Source organism: Salvelinus sp. IW2-2015, linkage group LG20, assembly GCF_002910315.2.
Source record: "Salvelinus sp. IW2-2015 linkage group LG20, ASM291031v2, whole genome shotgun sequence".
Taxonomy (NCBI): domain Eukaryota; kingdom Metazoa; phylum Chordata; class Actinopteri; order Salmoniformes; family Salmonidae; genus Salvelinus; species Salvelinus sp. IW2-2015.
This window is the reverse complement of record NC_036860.1, coordinates 45,892,922-45,912,579: the sequence shown is the minus strand read 5'-3', so window position 1 is coordinate 45,912,579 and position 19,658 is coordinate 45,892,922. Positions and strand designations below refer to the sequence as shown.

Here is a 19,658-nt window from a genome sequence, read left to right as displayed (position 1 = left end):
ATGTGAAAGGTTATCTTTATTATATAACAATAGACAATTTAATACTGTAAATGGTTTGCCTGATGTGGTAACTTGGTGAGATAATGTTCAGAGAATCCAGTTAGGCAATTTGGTTATATTTTCCAAATATATGTTTCCCAGGGATTAATGTAGAGCAAGTGTGAAGGTTTATTTGTCACATGCACAGGATACAGAAAGTATAAATGGTACAGTGAAATGGTTACTTGCATAGTGGAGTCTTCTGTTTAGACATGTAGCTAGCTAGCTAGCTAAACAATTACCCATAATCTCAACTCATAACATTACTGCCCTGCATGAATCTACAAGTAGCTAAAGATAACCAACTAGGTTCAATGTTAGCTAGCTAACATTAGGCTATAACTAGTAATGCAAATGGCTTTGAGATACGAATATTACTACACAGATCATACTCGTAACGTTAGCTAGCAAGCCAGCCAGCTAACGTTAGCTAACAGTACGCTTTAACTTGCAATGAAAATGACATTCTGACAAACTTAGAAATGTATATCTGAAAATGTAGCTAACTAGACTCTCTTACCCGTATACATGGATGAATGCTTCTCCATCTCTGTCACGGATGCCCTTAGTTTGAAGATGTAATCTGGAGATAGGTGTTTTATACAACATCCTTATGCATGTTCTCTTTTCGACTCCCTCAGCATATTTGAAATCAAAACGCCTGAATTTTCTCCATCTCTTTAGCTATCATACTCTGCTTCCACTGGGCATTCCACTGATTTCCAAACTCCGTCCTCCAGAAAGTGGAGAGCATTAACAACACTTTTGCAGTTCYTTGTGATATCTTTCAAAAAAGCTGAGTTAGAAAGGATTACTTACACATAATGAGCCGCTCATGTTATAGAAGTGAGCTACATGGCAGACCAATCCGAACTCATCTAAGTGTAACAGGGTTGGTTCTCTTTCGTTATGGTTCGCCAAACGACCTATGGAAACTCCCCCTTCACATGATGTGATTGAGATGCTTAATATCAAAGATGTTTACAGTCACGCCACACACTAACTGTACCTGCGTGACCTGTCACTATAAAAGGCAGTGTGACGTGACATACTGTCTTTACTTCACTCTAATGTTTATGTGTTTTACATTACGAGATTACTATTAATCCCCTTCGGATTATTTTCTTACGGAATTATGATTCTTTCTTTAAGTCCTGGACTTCCTGACGGGCTGCCCCCAGGTGGTGAAGGTAGGAAACAACACCTCCACTTCGCTGATCCTCAACACAGGGGCCCCACAAGGGTGCGTGCTCAGCACCCTCCTGTACCCCCTGTTCACTCAACTCAATGATCAAGTTTGCAGACGACACAACAGTAGTAGGCCTGATTAGCAACAACGACGAGACAGCCTACAGAGAGGAGGTGAGGCCCCTGGGAGTGTGGTGCCAGGAAGGTATCCATTAGGTATCCTACGCACACACTGTCCCACTACCCAGCCGACAAAGATTAGGGACCGTGAGAAGCACTCCCTGTCCTTTCCCAAATCTCTCAGTGGCCCCTAGCCAAGGTCGGCACCGAATCTGTACAGATATATTGTTTTACCCTAATTCTGACTAAAACTACACACATAATTTATTATAATTTTACTGACTAAGACTACACACATCATTAATAATAATTTGATGATTCTAATGTATTTCACTGATGATTCTAATCAATTACATACTATTATATAGTTTYGGGGTGGAATATTCTAATCATTCATTTAAACATATAAATTCCATCCACACCTATTCACATCGATGGGACCGCAGTGGAGCAGGTGGAAAGCTTTAAGTTCCTTGGTGTACACATCACTGACAATCTGAAATGGTCCACCCACACAGACAGTGTGGAAAAGAGCCTCAGGAGGCTGAAGAAATTTGTCTTGGCACCTAAAACCCTCACAAACTTAAACTTTTACAACTTATTGGGCCTGGTTTGGGGGCATTTCATGTAAATAGAGGGGGGCAATACAGAGGCTCTCTGGATGTTTACTTTTTGCAAAAAACAAGAGAAAGAAATCATTAGTTTTATTAGTACATTGTAAATATAACATTATATTAATGATGATAGGCTAATAATTTAATATTGATTTTTTTTTTACCTAATGTTCTAATAATCGTTTCGGGCCCCTGTCAGTCATAGGCCCTTAGAATCCTCCTTTCTCTCCCCCCCCCCCCCCCATATGCCCCTGCCGGTGCATCAAGTCTGGCACCAAAAGGCTCTTGAACAGCTTCTATCCCCAAGCAATAAGACTGATATATAGCTAACAAAATAGCTGCATGGACTATCTGAGTCAACCTTGTATCCTCATTGACCTTTTTATTTTTGTCTCTATGCACACTCACAGGGCCCTACACACTCACACACTCACTCCATCATCTGCTCACTCACACATGACATGCACATACTTTTATACCGACTCTACACACACGCACACCCACTCACATACAAGCTGCTGCTACTTTGTTTATCTTATATCCTGATGCCTAGTCACCTTACCCGTATACATAAACTCAGCAAAAAAAGAACCGTCACTTTTTTAGGACCCTGTCTTTCAAAGATAATTCGTAAAAATCCAAATAACTTCCCCGATCTTCATTGTGAAGGGTTTAAACACTGTTTCCCATGCTTGTTCAATGAACCATAAATAATTAATGAACATGCACCTGTGGTATGGTCGTTAAGACATTAACCGCTTACAGACGGTAGGCAATWAAGGTCACAGTTATGAAAACTTAGGACACTAAAGAGGCCTTTCTACTGACCCTGAAAAACACCAAAAGAAAGATGCCCAGGGTCCCTGCTCATCTGCGTGAACGTGCCTTAGGCATGCTGCAAGGAGGCATGAGGACTGCAGATGTGGCCAGGGCAATAAATTGCAATGTCCATACTATGAGAAGCCTAAGACAGCGCTACAGGGAGACAGGACGGACAGCTGATCGTTCTCGCAGTGGCAGACTAAGTGTAACAACACCTGCACAGGATCGGTACATCCGAACATCACACCTGCGGGACAGGTACCGGATGTCAACAACAACTGCCCGAGATACACCAGGAACACACAATCCCTCCATCAGTGCTCAGACTGTCCGCAATAGGCTGAGAGAGGCTGGACTGAGGGCTTGTAGGCCTGTTGTAAGGCAAGTCCTCACCAGACATCACCGGCAACAACGTCGCCTATTGGAACAAACCCACCGTCGCTGGACCAGACAGGACTGGCAAAAAGTGCTCTTCATTGACGAGTCACGGTTTTGTCTCACCAGGGGTGATGGTCGGATTCGCGTTTATTGTCGAAGGAATGAGAGTTACACCGAGGCCTGTACTCTGGAGCGGGATCGATTTGGAGGTGGAGGGTCCGTCATGGTCTGGAGCGGTGTGTCACAGCATCATCGGACTGAGCTTGTTGTCATTGCAGGCAATCTCAACGCTGTGCGTTACAGGGAAGACATCCTCCTCCCTCATGTGGTAACGCCTTCCTGCAGGCTCATCCTGACATGACCCTCCAGCATGACAATGCCACCAGCCATACTGCTCGTTCTGTACGTGGATTTCCTGCAAGACAGGAATGTCAGTGTTCTGCCATGCCGCGAAGAGCCCGGTTCTCAATCCTCATTGAGCACGGTCTGGGACCGGTTGGATCGGAGGAATGAGGGTAGAGACATTCCCCCCAGAAATGTCCGGGAACTTGCAGGTGCCTTGGTGGAAGAGTGGGGTAACATCATACAGCAAGAACGGCAAATCTGGTGCAGTCCATGAGGAGGAGATGCACTGCAGTACTTATTGCAGCTGGTGGCCCACCAGATACTCACTGTTACTTTTGATTTTGACCCACTCTTTGTTCAGGGACACATTATTCAATGGGGAGAACAAGTATTTGATACACTGCCGATTTTGCAGGTTTTCCTACTTACAAAGCATGTAGAGGTCTGTAGTTTTTATCATAGGTACACTTCAACTGTGAGATACGGAATAAAATGCAAATTAATTACTTAAAAATCATACAATGTGATTTTCTGGATTTTTGTTTTAGATTCCGTCTCTCACAGTTGAAGTGTACCGGCCGTGATGTCTCGAAGCAGAGACTGGCACATTGTATTACCAATGCAGTGTCAAAATCGTATGCTGCAGCAGGTAGACCAACTCCAGACAGCATAGTAGCACACTCCACCAGGGTTATGGACACTTCATGGGCCATGTTATGAAGGGCCTCCCTGGACTCTATCTGTTCTGTTGCAAGTTGGGCTACAGACTAAAGTTTATGTCAACAAGTCAGTGGGCTCTGTGGTTCTGGACAAGGCAAGCTCTCTCAACCCGTGAACCTTGTACATACTTACTTATCAACCATCAGTGAGATGGATGTTCTATACAGAGGCCTTCCACTCTTGGTGGTGCTGCACCCAATTGAAGCCTCATGTTGTAAGTTCTAGCTTTCAGTTCGCTTGTGTATATGGTTGTGTACCACAGTTGAGATTCTGTGTTACCCTGTTGGGTAATTGTAATCTGTTGCATCCTGTGGTGGATACAAGGACGTCCCAGGGTCTCATCTGGACTAAGTTAAATGGTGAGTTATCCCACTCTGTTGTCCGAATTACCTCTCTGGTACAGCCTCTCCCGTAGGTTGTTTGGCGACCCGTTATGAAAACGATAGAAAACGTTGAGTTACGGGTGTAACCATGGTTCTCTGAGTAGAGTAACGGGTCGCCACGCTTTCATGTCGTTCCTCCACCTCCGTGGGGTTTGAGTGAAGTAACAGACAGTATGTCATGCCACAGTGCTTTTTATAGTGACAGGTCACGTGGGTAAAATAAGGGTGTGGCGTGACTGTAAACATCTTTGATATTAAACATCTCAATTACATTGCATGGAGGGGATCCAGTTACCGTAKGACATTTGGTGACCCGTTACTCTACACCCGTAACCTAATGTTATGTTTCCAATTGCCACTGCAGAGATATGTATTTGATATTTATGTATTCCTATTGGTTGGTTGAATTTACATATGAGTAAGGTGTTATGCCATAGGTCATGCTTACAGATGGGGGGAGATTGCGAACTTTAGTTCTTCCCAGTCTGATATTGACATGCAAGTGGGATGTCAGGTCCTGAAATACTGTATTCTATTTTCATATTTACAATGTGTACGAGTTCTCTATGTACATGTCCTGATGTGTATAAATATGTGTACGGTACTTGTTAGATATTGGGGGCATCCCGGGATGCGCTTTTGTTATTGCTGTAAGTGTCACGGATCTCCCCGGTACTGCTGCTCATTCTGTCCACCAGTTCTGGAGGTCGACGTCACCGGCTTTCTAGGCTTCACTGAACTGGATTCATTATCATCAACTCCGATTACACACACCTGGTTCCCATTTCCTCTGATTAGTATGTTATATATGTGCCTTCTGTTCCCCATTGTCCTTGTCGGTTATTGTTCCCATGTCCGTTGGTTGTGTGAGTACCTATGCGTTGTTTCAGCTTCTGTGCCGTGTATTTTTTTGCATTACGGGTCTTGTCCTGTGTCATTCTATGAGGTTTACCCTCGCTCTTTTGTTTGGGTATGTCCCAGTGTTTTGTATACGTCCCAGTGTTTTGTATACGTGTTTGTTTTTAGTGTATTAAAAAAAAACAATTATGTATTCCTGCGCCTGTCTCCAAATCCTTTATACCAGCGTGATAGTAAGAATGAGTTAGCTAGAATGTTATAATTTTAATGGTCACATTAGCTACCTGCTAATTCAGTTATTTCCATGCTAACAGATGAAATGCAAATCTACAAACATCAACACTGTTTATACTGCACATCTAATGTGCTTCCTTGTGTCTTATCGTCAGGTACTTACATGTATTGTATTTTGGTCATGGTTATGTTTACAAAATACCCAGTCTGATATTGACATGCAAATGACAAATCAAGAATCTACAGCCATCAACATACTGTTGTCCTGCACATCTAATGTGCTTCCTTGTCTTATTGTCAAAATAAACACCAATCAACTGGGATCACTGGCTGGAAAGTCCTTTCTTTAAAAACACAGTTTGAAAGGAGTCTTTTATTTAGTTATTGCTTAATTTTCTAATGTCTACCAACCTTGCCAGCAGGCATGCTAGCTAAATCAGTTAGACTAGCTAGCTACTCTTGATTAATAGCGTGAAATGTTTAATTGGTAGCTAGTTGGGAGATTGCAAACCTATCTGGGCTAGCGAAAGCCAACTTCATAAAATTGCTAGGTGGCTATTAGTATTATAGAGAAACAAATCTTTTGCATGTGTTTTTTGAACAGATGAAATCTGAGGGGGCATGGTGGGCACTATGGGCATGATGCCTCCGCGTGTAGACATGGGTATCATGGAAATAAGGCAGCATTTATCATCCTGGGGTCCTGGTTATATGTTTTAGCTTGATTGATACTATAAGGGCTATAATGCTCATGTCTCTGGCCCCCTGCTGAGCAGAAATGTCACTGTTCCCACAACTCAACCTGCCCCAGACAGAGGGCCATAGTTCAATGCACCCTCCTGTTCTCACAATCCTCTGAATTACAAAACATATTTTAAGTTATTGGATGCTTTGGTTGAATGATTTAACTGGGAGGGGAAAGATGAAATACACTTGATATTTGTTGAATGAAGACTGTCAGTATGAGATTGATACAGGTTTTTTTGTGTAGTCAGTCATGTTCTCAGAACTGTTATCTTTTGGTGTTGGTGGACTTCATCCTGTCCAGCAGGATTTCGTGTGTGGAGGAATACGCTCCCTGTCACTACCCACCATATGTGTGTTTGAAGACCTGTTGTAATGCATGGCATATACTGTACAGCGGGGTCCACAATTATTTTCTACCTTGATAAAGATTAGCAAAATAGACTATACAATATATTATACAAATACTGAGCTATATTGTATGCTCACATTTTGACTTATTTTATACTAATACAATTGCTCAGATTTATTTTAACAAGTAATAAATATATTATTGGCTCTGTTTTAAGTACTGCAGCACCCTACCCTTGCAAGGATAATGACACAACCTTTTTCTAAAATGTTTTATGAGATTAGAGAACACATTGGGAGGGATCTTAGACCATTACTCCATACAGAATCTTTTCAGATCCTTGATGTCCTCCGTCTGCGCTTATGGACTGCCCTCTTCAAAGTCTGGAGACTGAAATGGCCATTGCAAATTGTAGATTTTGTTGTCAATTAACAATTTCCTTGTTGATTTTGATATGTGCTTGGGGTTATTGTCTTGCTGGAAGATTGTCAGCTTCCTGGCAGAGGCAACCAGGTTTTTAGCTAAATTGGTTATTACACTTACTGAAAAGCATTTATCATAGTGCCTAAGGAAAGTACTCAGACCCCTTGACTTCTTCCACATTTTGTTAAGTTACAGCCTTATTCCAAAATGGATAAAACAAATTTAATCCTCAGCAATCCACACACAACCCGTAATGACAAAGCAAAAACAGGTTTTAATTAATGTTTGCAAATGTAATAAATACAAAAACAGAAAAACCTTATCAACATAAGTATTCAGACCCTTTGCTTTGAGACTCGATATTGAGCTCAGGTGCATCCTGTTTCCATTGATTATCCTTGAGATGTTTCTACAACATGACTGGAGTCCATCTTTGGTAAATTCAATTGATTGGACATGATTTGGAAAGGCACACACCTGACTATATAAGGTCCCACAGTTGACAGTGCATGTCAGAGCAAAAACCAAGACATAAGGTCGAAGGAATTGTCCGTAGAGCTCCGAGACAGGTTTGTGTCGAGGCACAGATCTGGGGAAGGGTACCAAAACATATCTGCAGCATTGAAGGTCCTCAAGAACACAGTGGCCTCCATCATTCTTAAATGGAAGAAGTTCGGAACCACCAAGACTCTTCCTAGAGCTGTCCGCCCGGCCAAACTGAGCAATCGGGGGAGAAGGGCCTTGGTCAGGGAGATAACCAAGAACCTGATGGTCACTTTGACAGAGCTTTAGAGTTCCCCTATGGAGATGGGAGAACCTTCCAGAAGGACAACAATCTCTGCAGCACTCCACCAATCAGGCCTTTATGGCCAGACGGAAGCCACTAATCAGTAAATGGCACATGACAGCCCACATTGAGTTTGCCAAAAGGCACCTAAAGACTCTCAGACCATGAGAAATAAGAATCTCTGGTATGATGAAACCAAGATGGAACTCTTTTGCCTGAATGCCAAGCGTCACATCTGGAGGAAACCTGGCACCATCCCTACGGTGAAACATGGTGGCGGCAGCATCATGCTATGGGGATGTTTTTCAGCGGTAGGGACTGGGAGACTAGTCAGGATCAAGGCAAAGATGAATGGAGCAAAGTACAGAGAGATCCTTGATGAGATCCTTCGGGACAAGTCTCTGAATGTCCTTGAGTGGCCCAGCCAGAGCTCGACCTTAAACCTGATCGAACATCTCTGGAGAGACCTGAAAATAGCTGTGCAGCGACGCTCCCCATCCAACCTGACAAAGCTTGAGAGGATCTGCAGAGAAGAATGGGAGAAACTCCCCAAATACAGATGTGCCAAGCTTTTAGCATCATACCCAAGAAGACTCGAGGCTGTAATCGCTGCCAAAGGTGCTTCAACAAAGTACTGAGTAAAGGGTCTGAATACTTATGTAAATGTGATATTTCCGTTTTTTATTTTAATATATTAGCAACATTTTCTGAGCCTGTTTTTGCTTTGTCATTATGGGTTATTGTGGGTAGATTGATGAGGAATAAGGCTGTAATAACAAAATGTGGAAAAAGTCAAGGGTTCTGAATACTTTCCAAAGGCACTGTAATTTTATGTAATATAATATATTTATTTAATATCAATTGATATCACAATATTGCCATTAATACAAATATAAGTTACAGTATTACAGCGTGTCTTGGCTTTTACAAGTTATTTATCATCCGAGTTCTCTAAGGCTCCCTCATTACTATATAGTATAATAATATTATCTGTACAAAATAAGTATATAATACACTGATAATAAACCAGTAAACCAGTGTTCCCATGTTGCCCCAGTGAGGGTTGTCAGTGGTCTCTTGATAATACTCCCCGTTCCTCCTCCTCCCTCATCCCCTTTTTGGCATCGGTAGCAGTGGTAATGCAGTACAGGGGCATATGATGCTGTCATGTCCCCCACCTCATCCTCCTGTAGTGATGTTAGCGGTGGAGTTGGCCCAGGAGGGGAAGGTGTCCAGGTTGAAAATGGCTCTACCCCAGCTGTTAATGGCCAGAGTGATACACAGGATCCCAAGGATGTTCATCACTATACCTGTCTTAACCTAGAGGAGAGAGAGGGGTTAAAGCTGAGGTGGTGGTAGGTTGAGGGGATGGTGGTGAAGGTGGATGAAGAATACGGTGCGAGGAGGAGGTTCAGATTTGCAGTGGGGTGGTAGGGTGAAATATATGCCAACATACAGTACATTCACTTATTATTCATACTTCCTACTGTATAGTAGGTACCTATAGAAGCAGAGGTCAAAAGTTGGGCTCTCACCATATCCGACACCTTCAGGTATCCATAAGAGAACACGATGGCGTTAGGAGGCGTGGCGACAGGCAGCATGAAGGCAAAGGAGGCACTGAGGGTACAGGGTACCATCACATACAGTGGGTTCACTCCTATGGACTGGGACTGCAATAGAACACACACATATTAGCAAGCACATGCATGCACACATATGAGTACATGCACAATTAGTAGCCTATTATCCTGTGATGTGGATGTGAATAGGATGAATGAACGTGTGTGTGGCTCTGTGTTGGCTCAGTTATCAAAGATTCTCGTCACTGAATGAACAGAGCTGAGAGCTCTACACACAGTGCTGCTACAGTCTCAATGTCTGGCCTCTAATGTGACCTATTAGTGTAAATAACCTGTCTTGTTTTCTCTCTCTCTCTCGCGCTCTCTCTCTCTGAGTTGACTTTTTTTTTCTTTTTTTTCTCTTTCTTGAATTTCTCCCCAATTTTCGTGGTATCCAATCGCTAGTAATTACAATCTTGTCTCATCGCTACAACTCCCGTACGGGCTCGGGAGAGACGAAGGTCGAAAGCCGTGCGTCCTCCGAAGCACAACCCAACCAAGCCGCACTACTTCTTAACACAGCGTGCCTCCAACCCGGAAGCCAGCCACACCAATGTGTCGGAGGAAACACTGTGCACCTGGCTACCTTGGTTAGCGCGCACTGCGCCCGGCTCGCCACAGGAGTCGCTGGAGCGCGATGAGACAAGGATATCCCTACCGGCCAAACCCTCCCTAACCCGGGCGACGCTAGGCCAATTGTGCGTCACCCCRCGGACCCCCCGGTCGCGGCCGGCTGCGACAGAGCCTGGGCGCGAACCCAGAGACTGCGATGCAGTGCCCTAGACCACTGCGCCACCCGGGAGGCCCTCTGAGTTGACTTTTTCACTCATTCATCTCTTTCCCTCTGTCTTCTCTCGCTATTTGCTTATCTCTTTCCTTCGTACATTCTCTCTTTCGCTCTCTGAGAGACTCTTCAGTAGTAGGCCTGGCTCAGATCCCCTATTGACCAGCTCTATTCAGTACAATCCAATTTTATCAAAAGGAAACTTGATCCCAGTATGAGAGAGCAATCGAGTGTGTTTGTGTGTGTGAGCGAGCGAGCGAGAGGGGGAGAGAGAGAAGTGTGTGTGTGTGGTTGGTTGAGTGTGGGTGGGTGTACCATGGAGGCTAGGATGGGCAGGAAGAGTGTAGCGGTAGCCACGTTGCTGGCACACTCAGTGAAGATGGCGGTGAGGAGACAGAGGATGACTGCGATGGCCCAGGGAGGGATGGAGCAGAGAGGTATCATCTGATCACCCAGCCACCGCGACAGACCAGACACCTGGATGGGTACACACACATTCAAGCTTATACACATGCACAGACCCATGCACGCACGCAAGCATGCACACATGCACATACACACTCAAGGTTACACACACAAACACACCTCGCTGCCCTTAGCCAGAGCGAAGCCTCCTCCTAGCAGCAGTACAATGCTCCAGGGCATCTTCATCTGGGTCACCTGCCAGGTCAGCAGGGCAGGGGTGGGGCCGCGGGGGGGCTCTGAGGGGAGAGGGGCACACACATGTCAAGCAATGTCTACAGTGTGTGTGTGTGTGTGTGTGTATGTGTGTGTGTTTCACCTGTGTCAAAGCTCTGTGTTCTCCAGAAGCAGAGGTAGCGGGGGGGCTCAGAGGGCAAGACGAACAACAGCACGGCAACAAACACTGCCACTGTTGCATCAGTCACAAACCTGGAGAGGTTGGATGGTTGGAAGGTAAGGCCCTAGTAAAACAATCCTATAGGATTTGTGATTTTTCCAACGGAATCGTGTAGGATTCTCACAATCCTATAATATTTTGTTTCACCTCTATCAGAATCATATTGGAATCCCGTTGGACTACTTTTTTCCTATTGGAAATCAAAAGTAATCCTATTAGATCCTATAGGATTTTGTGTCACCTCTATCAGAATCCTATTGGAATGCTATTGGACTACTTTTTTCCTATTGGCAACCCTATTGTATTAGTATCCTATTATAACTGTTTTCTTAATTAACTTCTCTGTGCTACGGATCCCTTTAGCGGGATCATTTTCCTAAACAACCGCTGAATTGCAGGGCGCAAAATATTACTAAAAATATTTATAATCATGCAATCACAAGTGAAATATACCAAAACACAGCTTAGCTTGTTGTTAATCCACCTATCGTGTCAGATTTTGAAAATATGCTTTGGAGCGAAAGCAATCCAAGCTTTTGTGAGTGTATCAATCAATGCTAGAACAGCTAGCCCCAAGTTAGCATGGTCACGAAAGTCAAAAAAGCAATAAAATGAATTGCTTACCTTTGATAATCTTCGGATGTTTGCACTCACGAGACTCCCAGTTACACAATAAATGTTCTTTTTGTTCGATAAATATTACTTTTATAACAAAAAAACGCCATTTGGGTTGCGCGTTATATTCAGAAAACTACAGCCTCGTTCCGGTCCTGAAAGGCAGAAGAAAATTCCCAAACGTATAAAATTCAAAAATATTACTAAAAATATTTATAATCATGAAATCACAAGTGAAATATACTAAAACACAGCTTAGCTTGTTGTTAATCCACCTATCGTGTTAGATTTTGAAAATATTATTTGCAGCGAAAGCAATCCAAGCTTTTGTGAGTGTATCAATCAATGCTAGAACAGCTAGCCCCAAATTAGCATGGTCACGAAAGTCAGAAAAGCAATAAAATTAATCGCTTACCTTTGATAATCTTCGGATGTTTGCACTCACGAGACTCCCAGTTACACAATAAATGTTATTTTTGTTCAAATGTTTTTTATAATCAATCCTCAGGTTGTTTTTAACAAACATAATCGCTAATATTTCAACCGGACCGTAACCTATTCAATAAAAGAGAGAAAGAAAATGGAGAGCTACCCCTCTCGCGCGCAGGAACTAATCAAAGGACACCTGACTAGTTTTGAAAAATCTCACTAATTTTTCAAAATAAAAGCCTGAAACTATGTCTAAAGCCTGGTCACAGCCTGAGGAAGCCATTGGAAAAGGAATCTGGTTGATACCCCTTTAAATGGAAGAAAGACGGGCAAGGAAACACAGATWWAWWWAAARAAAATCACTTCYGGGTTAGATTTCCTCAGGTTTTCGCCTGCAGAATCAGTTTTGTTATACTCACAAACAATATTTTGACAGTTTTGGAAACTTTGGAGTGTTTTCTATCCTAATCTGTAAATTATATGCATATTCTACGATCTGGACCTGAGAAATAGTCMGTTTACCTTGGGAACGTTATTTAAATAAAATAAAAATCTGACCCCTAGCGTCATTAAATTATAGTTTGTGGCTCTGCAGAGAATCTCCGGTTTTCTAACATTAGCTATTCTAACAGTTGTATCCTTTACTGTGTGTGAATGCAAGAACTGTGAGTACAGTATTTGTTTCCTTATGAAGTTTTCAATGTTTTAGTCATATTTCCGTCATTGTACAGAATTTCAAATCAAATATTATTTGTCACATACACGTGTTTAGCAGATGTTATTGCGTGTGTGGCAAAATGTTTGTGTTTCTAGCTCCAACAGTGCAGTGATATCTAACAAGTAATTTCTAACAATACACACAATCGAAAGTAAAGGAAGGGAATTTAGAATATATAAATATTTGGATGAGCAATGTCAGAGCGGCATAGACTAAGATACAGTAAAATAGGATAGAGTACAGTAAATACGGAGTTTTGGTTTAGCATGTGTATAGAGAAGAAGCTCGTGGAAGAGGTTCCTACGCATTAGTTAAGTTTTCCAAATTTGCACTTTGCATTCCACTTTCTTACATATCATATTTCATTGGTGAGTTCGTAAGTTACCTTTTTGATTCAAATGTCACACGACTGAGGAGCAGAAGACCTGTAACTAACGTTTCAACCGCGATGGCAAACGTGAATGGTAATGGCGGCAACTCCAATCCAACTGTTACAGAGCCTCATGCGGTCACACTCCCCACAGATCTTCAGAACCTCCGTACGGTTCTGGTCTCGGAAATTACAGCTACCCTGTCCACTCAGCTCAAAACTGCCATCGATGCTGCTCTGGCCCCCTTCTCCGCTGTCCTGGATGGTGTCCGAGCCACTGCGGATGAACAAGGCCACCAAATTGACGGCTTTGAATATGACCTGTGTGACTACAGTGACCGCATAGTAGCACTCGAGAAAACGGTCGCCCGTCTGAGCTCCGAAAACCGAAAGCTGATTGACAAAACCGATGACCTGTAATCCCGTTCTCGCGGTTGCAATCTTCGTGTTGTTGGTATACCAGAGAAACGTGAAGGAGGGAACTTATTTAAGTTCATGTCAGAATTCTTCACGGATGTGCTGGTGTCCGACCATCGATCCATCACCCCCGAAGCTGGATAGAGCCCACCGCATTGGCCCCTCCCCTGTGGGTGGAGACGACAACTCCAGAGTGTTTATTGTCTGTTTTCACTACTACTGTGACAAGGAGCGCATCCTCCAGAGGCAGGGCAAAGACCAGCTACACTTCTGCGGACGCAAGGTGTTCATCTTTCTTGACCTCAGCTCAAATGTCGCCAAGAAAAGAGCTAAATTCCTCGATGTGAAACATAAAATTCATCAGAAGAAAGTGAAATTCTCACTCCGCTTCCCTGCTCGTCTGCACATTGAACACTAACGTTATTGAACTCTGATAAAAATGACTAATACTGTCTTGTGTGGTTGTCATTTAAGCTACACATTTGGGAGGTCCTTTTTATTTGGCTAGATGGCTAGCATAGTAATGCATGGCTACAATTCCAAGCCTTTGCCGAGCTTTCTTTCATTTTTTTTTTTTTCATCTAGACACTTACTGAAGGACTTTTCACCACTTTATTTCGCCCCATTGATCATTCGTACATGTAAACACACTCTGCCCCTTTTCTTTTTTGTAACAGGGTAACATACTGTGGGACACTTATTTGGCCATCCTTCAGACACATTGTACGTGTTGCACTGATTGAAGACTCCCTGAGTCAGGACAGTTCCGTTTCACTGTTATGGGGTGTTTGTTTTGGTTATCTGTTGACCTGCTTTACCGTTTTGTGAATGCCTTTTCGAATGTATTTCACTACTGGTGCTATGGAGTCTCGGCGTTAGGATAGTAAGGTTTTTTGTTTATATGCACCGAATGTCACGCCCTGACCATAGTTTGCTTTGTATGTTTMTATGTTTYGTTTGGTCAGGGTGTGATCTGAGTGGGCATTCTATGTTGTTTGTCTAGTTTGTCTATTTCTATGTGTTTGGCCTGATATGGTTCTCAATCAGAGGCAGGTGTTTTTCGTTGTCTCTGATTGGGAGCCATATTTAGGTAKCCTGTTTTGTATTGTGGGTTGTGGGTGATTGTTCCTGTTACTGTGTTCCTGTGTTTGTGTTGTCACTTTACGGGACTGTTTCGTCTTCGTTCGTTTATTCGTTATTTTGTTTGTTTCAAGTATTCATATTAAAATGGATACTCACCACGCTGCATCTTGGCCCGACGTTTCTTACTCCTCGTCAGAGGAGGACGAAGAATTCCGTTACACCGAAGTTGTGCCTTTTTCGTTCCTTTTTTTTTGCTTTGATTTTTTCATCAGTTTTCTCTGTTACCTTTGCAAATGCTTGATATGTTTTCACACCTTTTTCATTTCAATATTTTAGATGGCTAACAACACTAATAATAGTATTATGGGAATAGGTAGGCCTAATCCTATAAAGTTTGTATCTTGGAATACTAAGGCAATGAACAATCCTGTCAAGAGGTCTAGGGTCTTCTCTCATTTGAAAAAGCTAAAAGCAGATGTGGTATGTTTTACAAGAGACCCATTTACACATTAAATATCACTCAAGGCTACAAAACTCCAGGTTTAGTCAGGTTTTCCATTCAGACTTTAACACCAAAGCCAGAGGGGTTGCAATATAGGTTAGTAAAATAATACATTTCTCTACTACTAATGTTATTTCAGACAGTCATGGGAGATATTTAATCATAACTGGCACCATTTGGCACACACCGGTAGTATTGGTCAATGTATATGCTCCCAATTTTGATGATGTTGAATTTGCMAATGGGTTGCTAGGGAAAATCCCTTCTCTGAACACCCATCTTTTGATATTTGGCGGGGATCTGAATTGTGTTATTAGCCCRGCTTTAGACCGCTCCAACCCCAGAGCTATGTCTCCTTCTGCTATGTCAAAGTCCTTCTGAGGTTTTATAGTTCAGAATGGGTGTACAGATCCCTGGAGATTTCAGAAACCCCAGGCAAGAGAGTATTSTTTCTTTTCACATGTACACCATTCTTTTTCTCATATTGACTATTTCTTTATTGATCATAAGTTACTTCCAAATGTCAACTCTTCTGAATATTTAACCATTGTAATTTCTGACCATGGACCTTTAGCCCTCGACATAGTCCTATCAGGACAAACCCGTACTCCTCTCTTCTCCTGTCTGATGCAGACTTCTGTAACGTTATCTCCACTTCTATTGATCTTGGGGAATCACTTAAGGCTTATCTTAGAGGATACATTATTTCTTATTCTTCTCATTTAAACAAAACTCGGAAAGCTAAACTAGAAGAACTCTAAARCCATCCTTGACTTAGAAAATCAATATGCCCTGACGCCATCTCCAGAGCTATATAAGCAACGCTTGAATTTACAATCTGAATTCAATCTCTTGTCCACTACAGATGCAGAACGGTTACTATTGCATTCACATGGTACCTACTATGAACATCGTGACAGGGCAAGTCGTCTGCTCGCAYACCAATTAAAACGCAGTGTTGCTACCCGTCTGATTCCCCAAATTAAAGATTCCTCTCATAGCTTGATGTCTGACCCTATGGGGATCAATGACACCTTCAAATCCTTCTATTCCTCCGTGTATACGTCTGAACTTCCATCAGATACTGCCAATATGACAACGTTTTTGGGTGAACTGGAGAATCCCACAGTTGAGGCTCAAACTGCAGATGACCTTGATTCACCTCTCAACCTTGAAGAAGTTATTCAGTCTAACAAGTCAGTGCAGAGCAGCAAGGCTCCAGGGCCTGATGGGTTTCCAACTGAGTTCTTTTCTATACCAAGTTAGCCCCTTTACTTTTATCTATGTATAACGCATCACTTGAACAAGGCTCGTTCAACACAGGCTTCAATAGCGCTTCTCCTTCACTTCCTGTTCTTAATTTAGGCCCCTAAGACTCCTTAATGTGGATGTAAAGGTGCTGGCGAAGGTGATAGCGAGGCGCCTGAAAGTAGTCTTACCAGGACTCACATCGCAGGAACAAACCGGCTTTATAAAGGACAGATATTAATTTATTTACAATCGGACGCTGTTTAATATTATTTATTCTAAACAGTTCTCCAACTCCCCTGAGGTGGTAATCTCCCTAGACGCAGAGAATGCATTCAACAGAATTGAGTGGGAGTACCTATTTGCTGTTCTTAAAAAATTTGGATTAGGGGACAAATTTAGCTCATGGCTCCATTACTTGCATACATCTCCCCAGTATTTGTACCAATGACACTCATTCGGATTATTTTGCCCTGGAACGTGGGACACGCCAAGGCTGCTCACTGTCCCCTTTATTATCTTCCGGCGCCATTGAGCCCCTTTCAGTAGCTTTACGGGCATACTTCTCTTTCCAAGGTGTAACACGGGAAGGAGTTGAACATAGGTTATCATTATATGCAGATGATTTGCTACTCTATGTAAATAACCCTGTAACCTGTTTAAATTCTATCCTTTTCAATATGGTGAACTTTGGCTCCTTCTCCAGTTACAAGCTGAATCTCCAGAAAAGTGAGTGCTTCCCAATCAATCCAGCAACGCTACAGCTCCAGCAGACAGACTTTCCATTTCAGCTTAGCCGCTCTGGTTTCAAATACCTTGGCGTGAACGTAACTCGTTCATTACATGCTCTTTTTTCTGCAAACTTTGCTCCCCTTCTTGCGCAAWTGAAAACTGATTTTCAGAGATGGGGTAGCTTATCACTATCACTTATAGTAAGGATTCTGTAAAAATGAACAGTTTACACAAATTCCTTTATCTATTTCAATCTGTCCCATTGTTTTTACCAAAGTGTTTTTTAAAAGTCAATCAATCAGGCTGTTGCAACATTTATCTGGGGAGAAAAGGTACCCAGAGTCAGTAGATCTTTACTTCAGAGCTGCAAGTTTAGTGGAGGGTTGGCCCTACCCAACTTGTTATACTATTACTGGGCAGCCAACTTTCAGAAATTGCCATTCTGTTTACATGCTCCAGATACCCCATGGTGCCACCTAGAGGCACCTTCTTGTATTTCTGCTTCTCTTCCTGCTTTACTCTGCTCTTCTCTCCCAACATCCCCTCTCGCTATACTCGGAATCCTGTAGTGCTTTCCACACTTAAGATTTGGTACCAGTTTCGACAACATTTTAAATTCTCTGCTGCATCTACTATGGGTCCTATTGATAAGAATCACTTATCCCCGCTTCTCTAATAGATCATGCTTTCTCTTACTGGACAAGGAAAGGTATTAAGTCCTTCTAATTTTTTTATAGCTTTCCCAACCTGGCCTCTAAATACTCTCTCTCCATCTAACTTTTTCCATTACCTTCAAATTAGGTATTGTGTCTCCTCCCAATTTTCTGGCTTCCCTGCTCCACCTTGCCAACCCTGGGATGGCATATTGACTCTTTTACCTCGACAGAAAGCAGTAATTTCTCAGATCTATTTGTGTATTTTGTCATTGGACAAACACTCCACCAACAAAATGAAATCTGCTTGGCAACGGGAAATGGGTGTTGAATTTACACAGGAGTGGTGGGATGAGGCGATTGATAGAGTACGATCCACTACATATTGTGCGCGTCTTGGTCTCATACAATTTAAGGTTTTACATAGGGTGCATTTTTCCAAATCCAGATTGTCTGACATATATCCAAATGTAAATGATGAGTGTGATAGATGTCATGTCTCACCATGTGACCTTAGTCACATGTTCATTCAATGCTCTAAATTACAAAATTACTGGGATTCTATTTTTAAAACTTTATCTGAGGTGCTTGAAATTAACCTGCAACCTTGTCCCTTGAAAGCTGTTTTTGGTATTCCAGAAGACTTGTTCTCCTTGGACCCCAAAAATGCCGATATTGTTGCTTTTACATCCTTATTAGCTTGACATAGAATTCATCTCCAGTGGAAGTCTGCTCAGCCACCCTCTACTTCTCAATGGCTCAACGATGTAATGTTCTTCCTAAAGCTTGAGAAAATGAAGTRTTCTCTTAGGGGTTCCAATGATACATTTGTTAGAAAATGGCAACCATTTATATAATATTTTAATGGCCTGCAGAGGCTCCCCTCTGATGAGATGCTTTAAGGTTTCCCAGTAGGCATTACCAGAAGTCATTACATAATAGGTACTATCATCAATATAATGCTATAATGCTGTTTTTAAAAATCTCTTATTCATATCAATATTTTTTTTCAACCGCATTGCTGGTTAGGGGCTCGTAAGTAAACATTTCACAGTAAGGTCTACACCTGTTGTATTCGACGCGTGTGACTAATACAATTTGATTTGATTTGATCCAGTCCAAGCAAGTTTGTCTAAGGTTTACTGATCATTTATTTATTTATGTTTTTGTATATTGAATCTGTATTGAGTTGTTTGTATATTCCCACCCCCCTGTATTGTTGAATGTTTATTTGTTGCGATATTGCTGTAGAATTTTTGTTTTCGAGAACAGAATTGAGGGAGGGTATGGGATGTGAGGGAGGGAGGGAGGGAATCAAGGTGGGTGGACTGAGGTAGGGTGGAGAGGTAGGGAAGGGACTGGGGGTTGGGTGGATGTGTTGTATGGAGGGAGGGAAGGAGGGTGGTTGGGATACGGTAAAATCTTAGTACTTACATTTATGTACATTCTATAAAGCTTGAACAAAAATATACAAATAATAAAGAATACAGTAAATACATATGAGTAATGCAAAATATGTAAACATTATTGAAGTGACTAGTGTTTCAATTATTAAAGTGRCCAGTGATTTCAAGTCTATGTATATTATGCAGCAGCCTTTAATGTGCTAGTGATGGCTA

At 42.3% G+C, this 19,658-nt stretch overlaps 1 protein-coding gene across 2 annotated transcripts in view; it reads right to left on the bottom strand.

Annotated features, from left to right (window-relative positions):
* Positions 1-5,716: 5,716 nt before the first annotated feature.
* LOC111980822 (Na(+)/citrate cotransporter) overlaps positions 5,717-19,658 on the bottom strand; it is a 28,286-nt gene continuing 14,344 nt past the window's right edge. Inside the window, exons 8-12 of one of the 2 annotated variants that reach the window (XM_024011826.2) lie at positions 11,195-11,304; positions 10,999-11,114; positions 10,729-10,890; positions 9,543-9,680; positions 5,717-9,327 (exon numbers count right to left, since the gene is read on the bottom strand). In XM_024011826.2, coding sequence (XP_023867594.1) covers positions 9,187-9,327; positions 9,543-9,680; positions 10,729-10,890; positions 10,999-11,114; positions 11,195-11,304 — 667 coding nt within the window. In that variant the 3' untranslated portion in view covers positions 5,717-9,186. Of the gene's footprint in view, positions 9,352-9,542; positions 9,681-10,728; positions 10,891-10,998; positions 11,115-11,194; positions 11,305-19,658 lie in introns of both variants that reach the window. The other variant, XM_024011828.2, reaches the window with a different exon arrangement.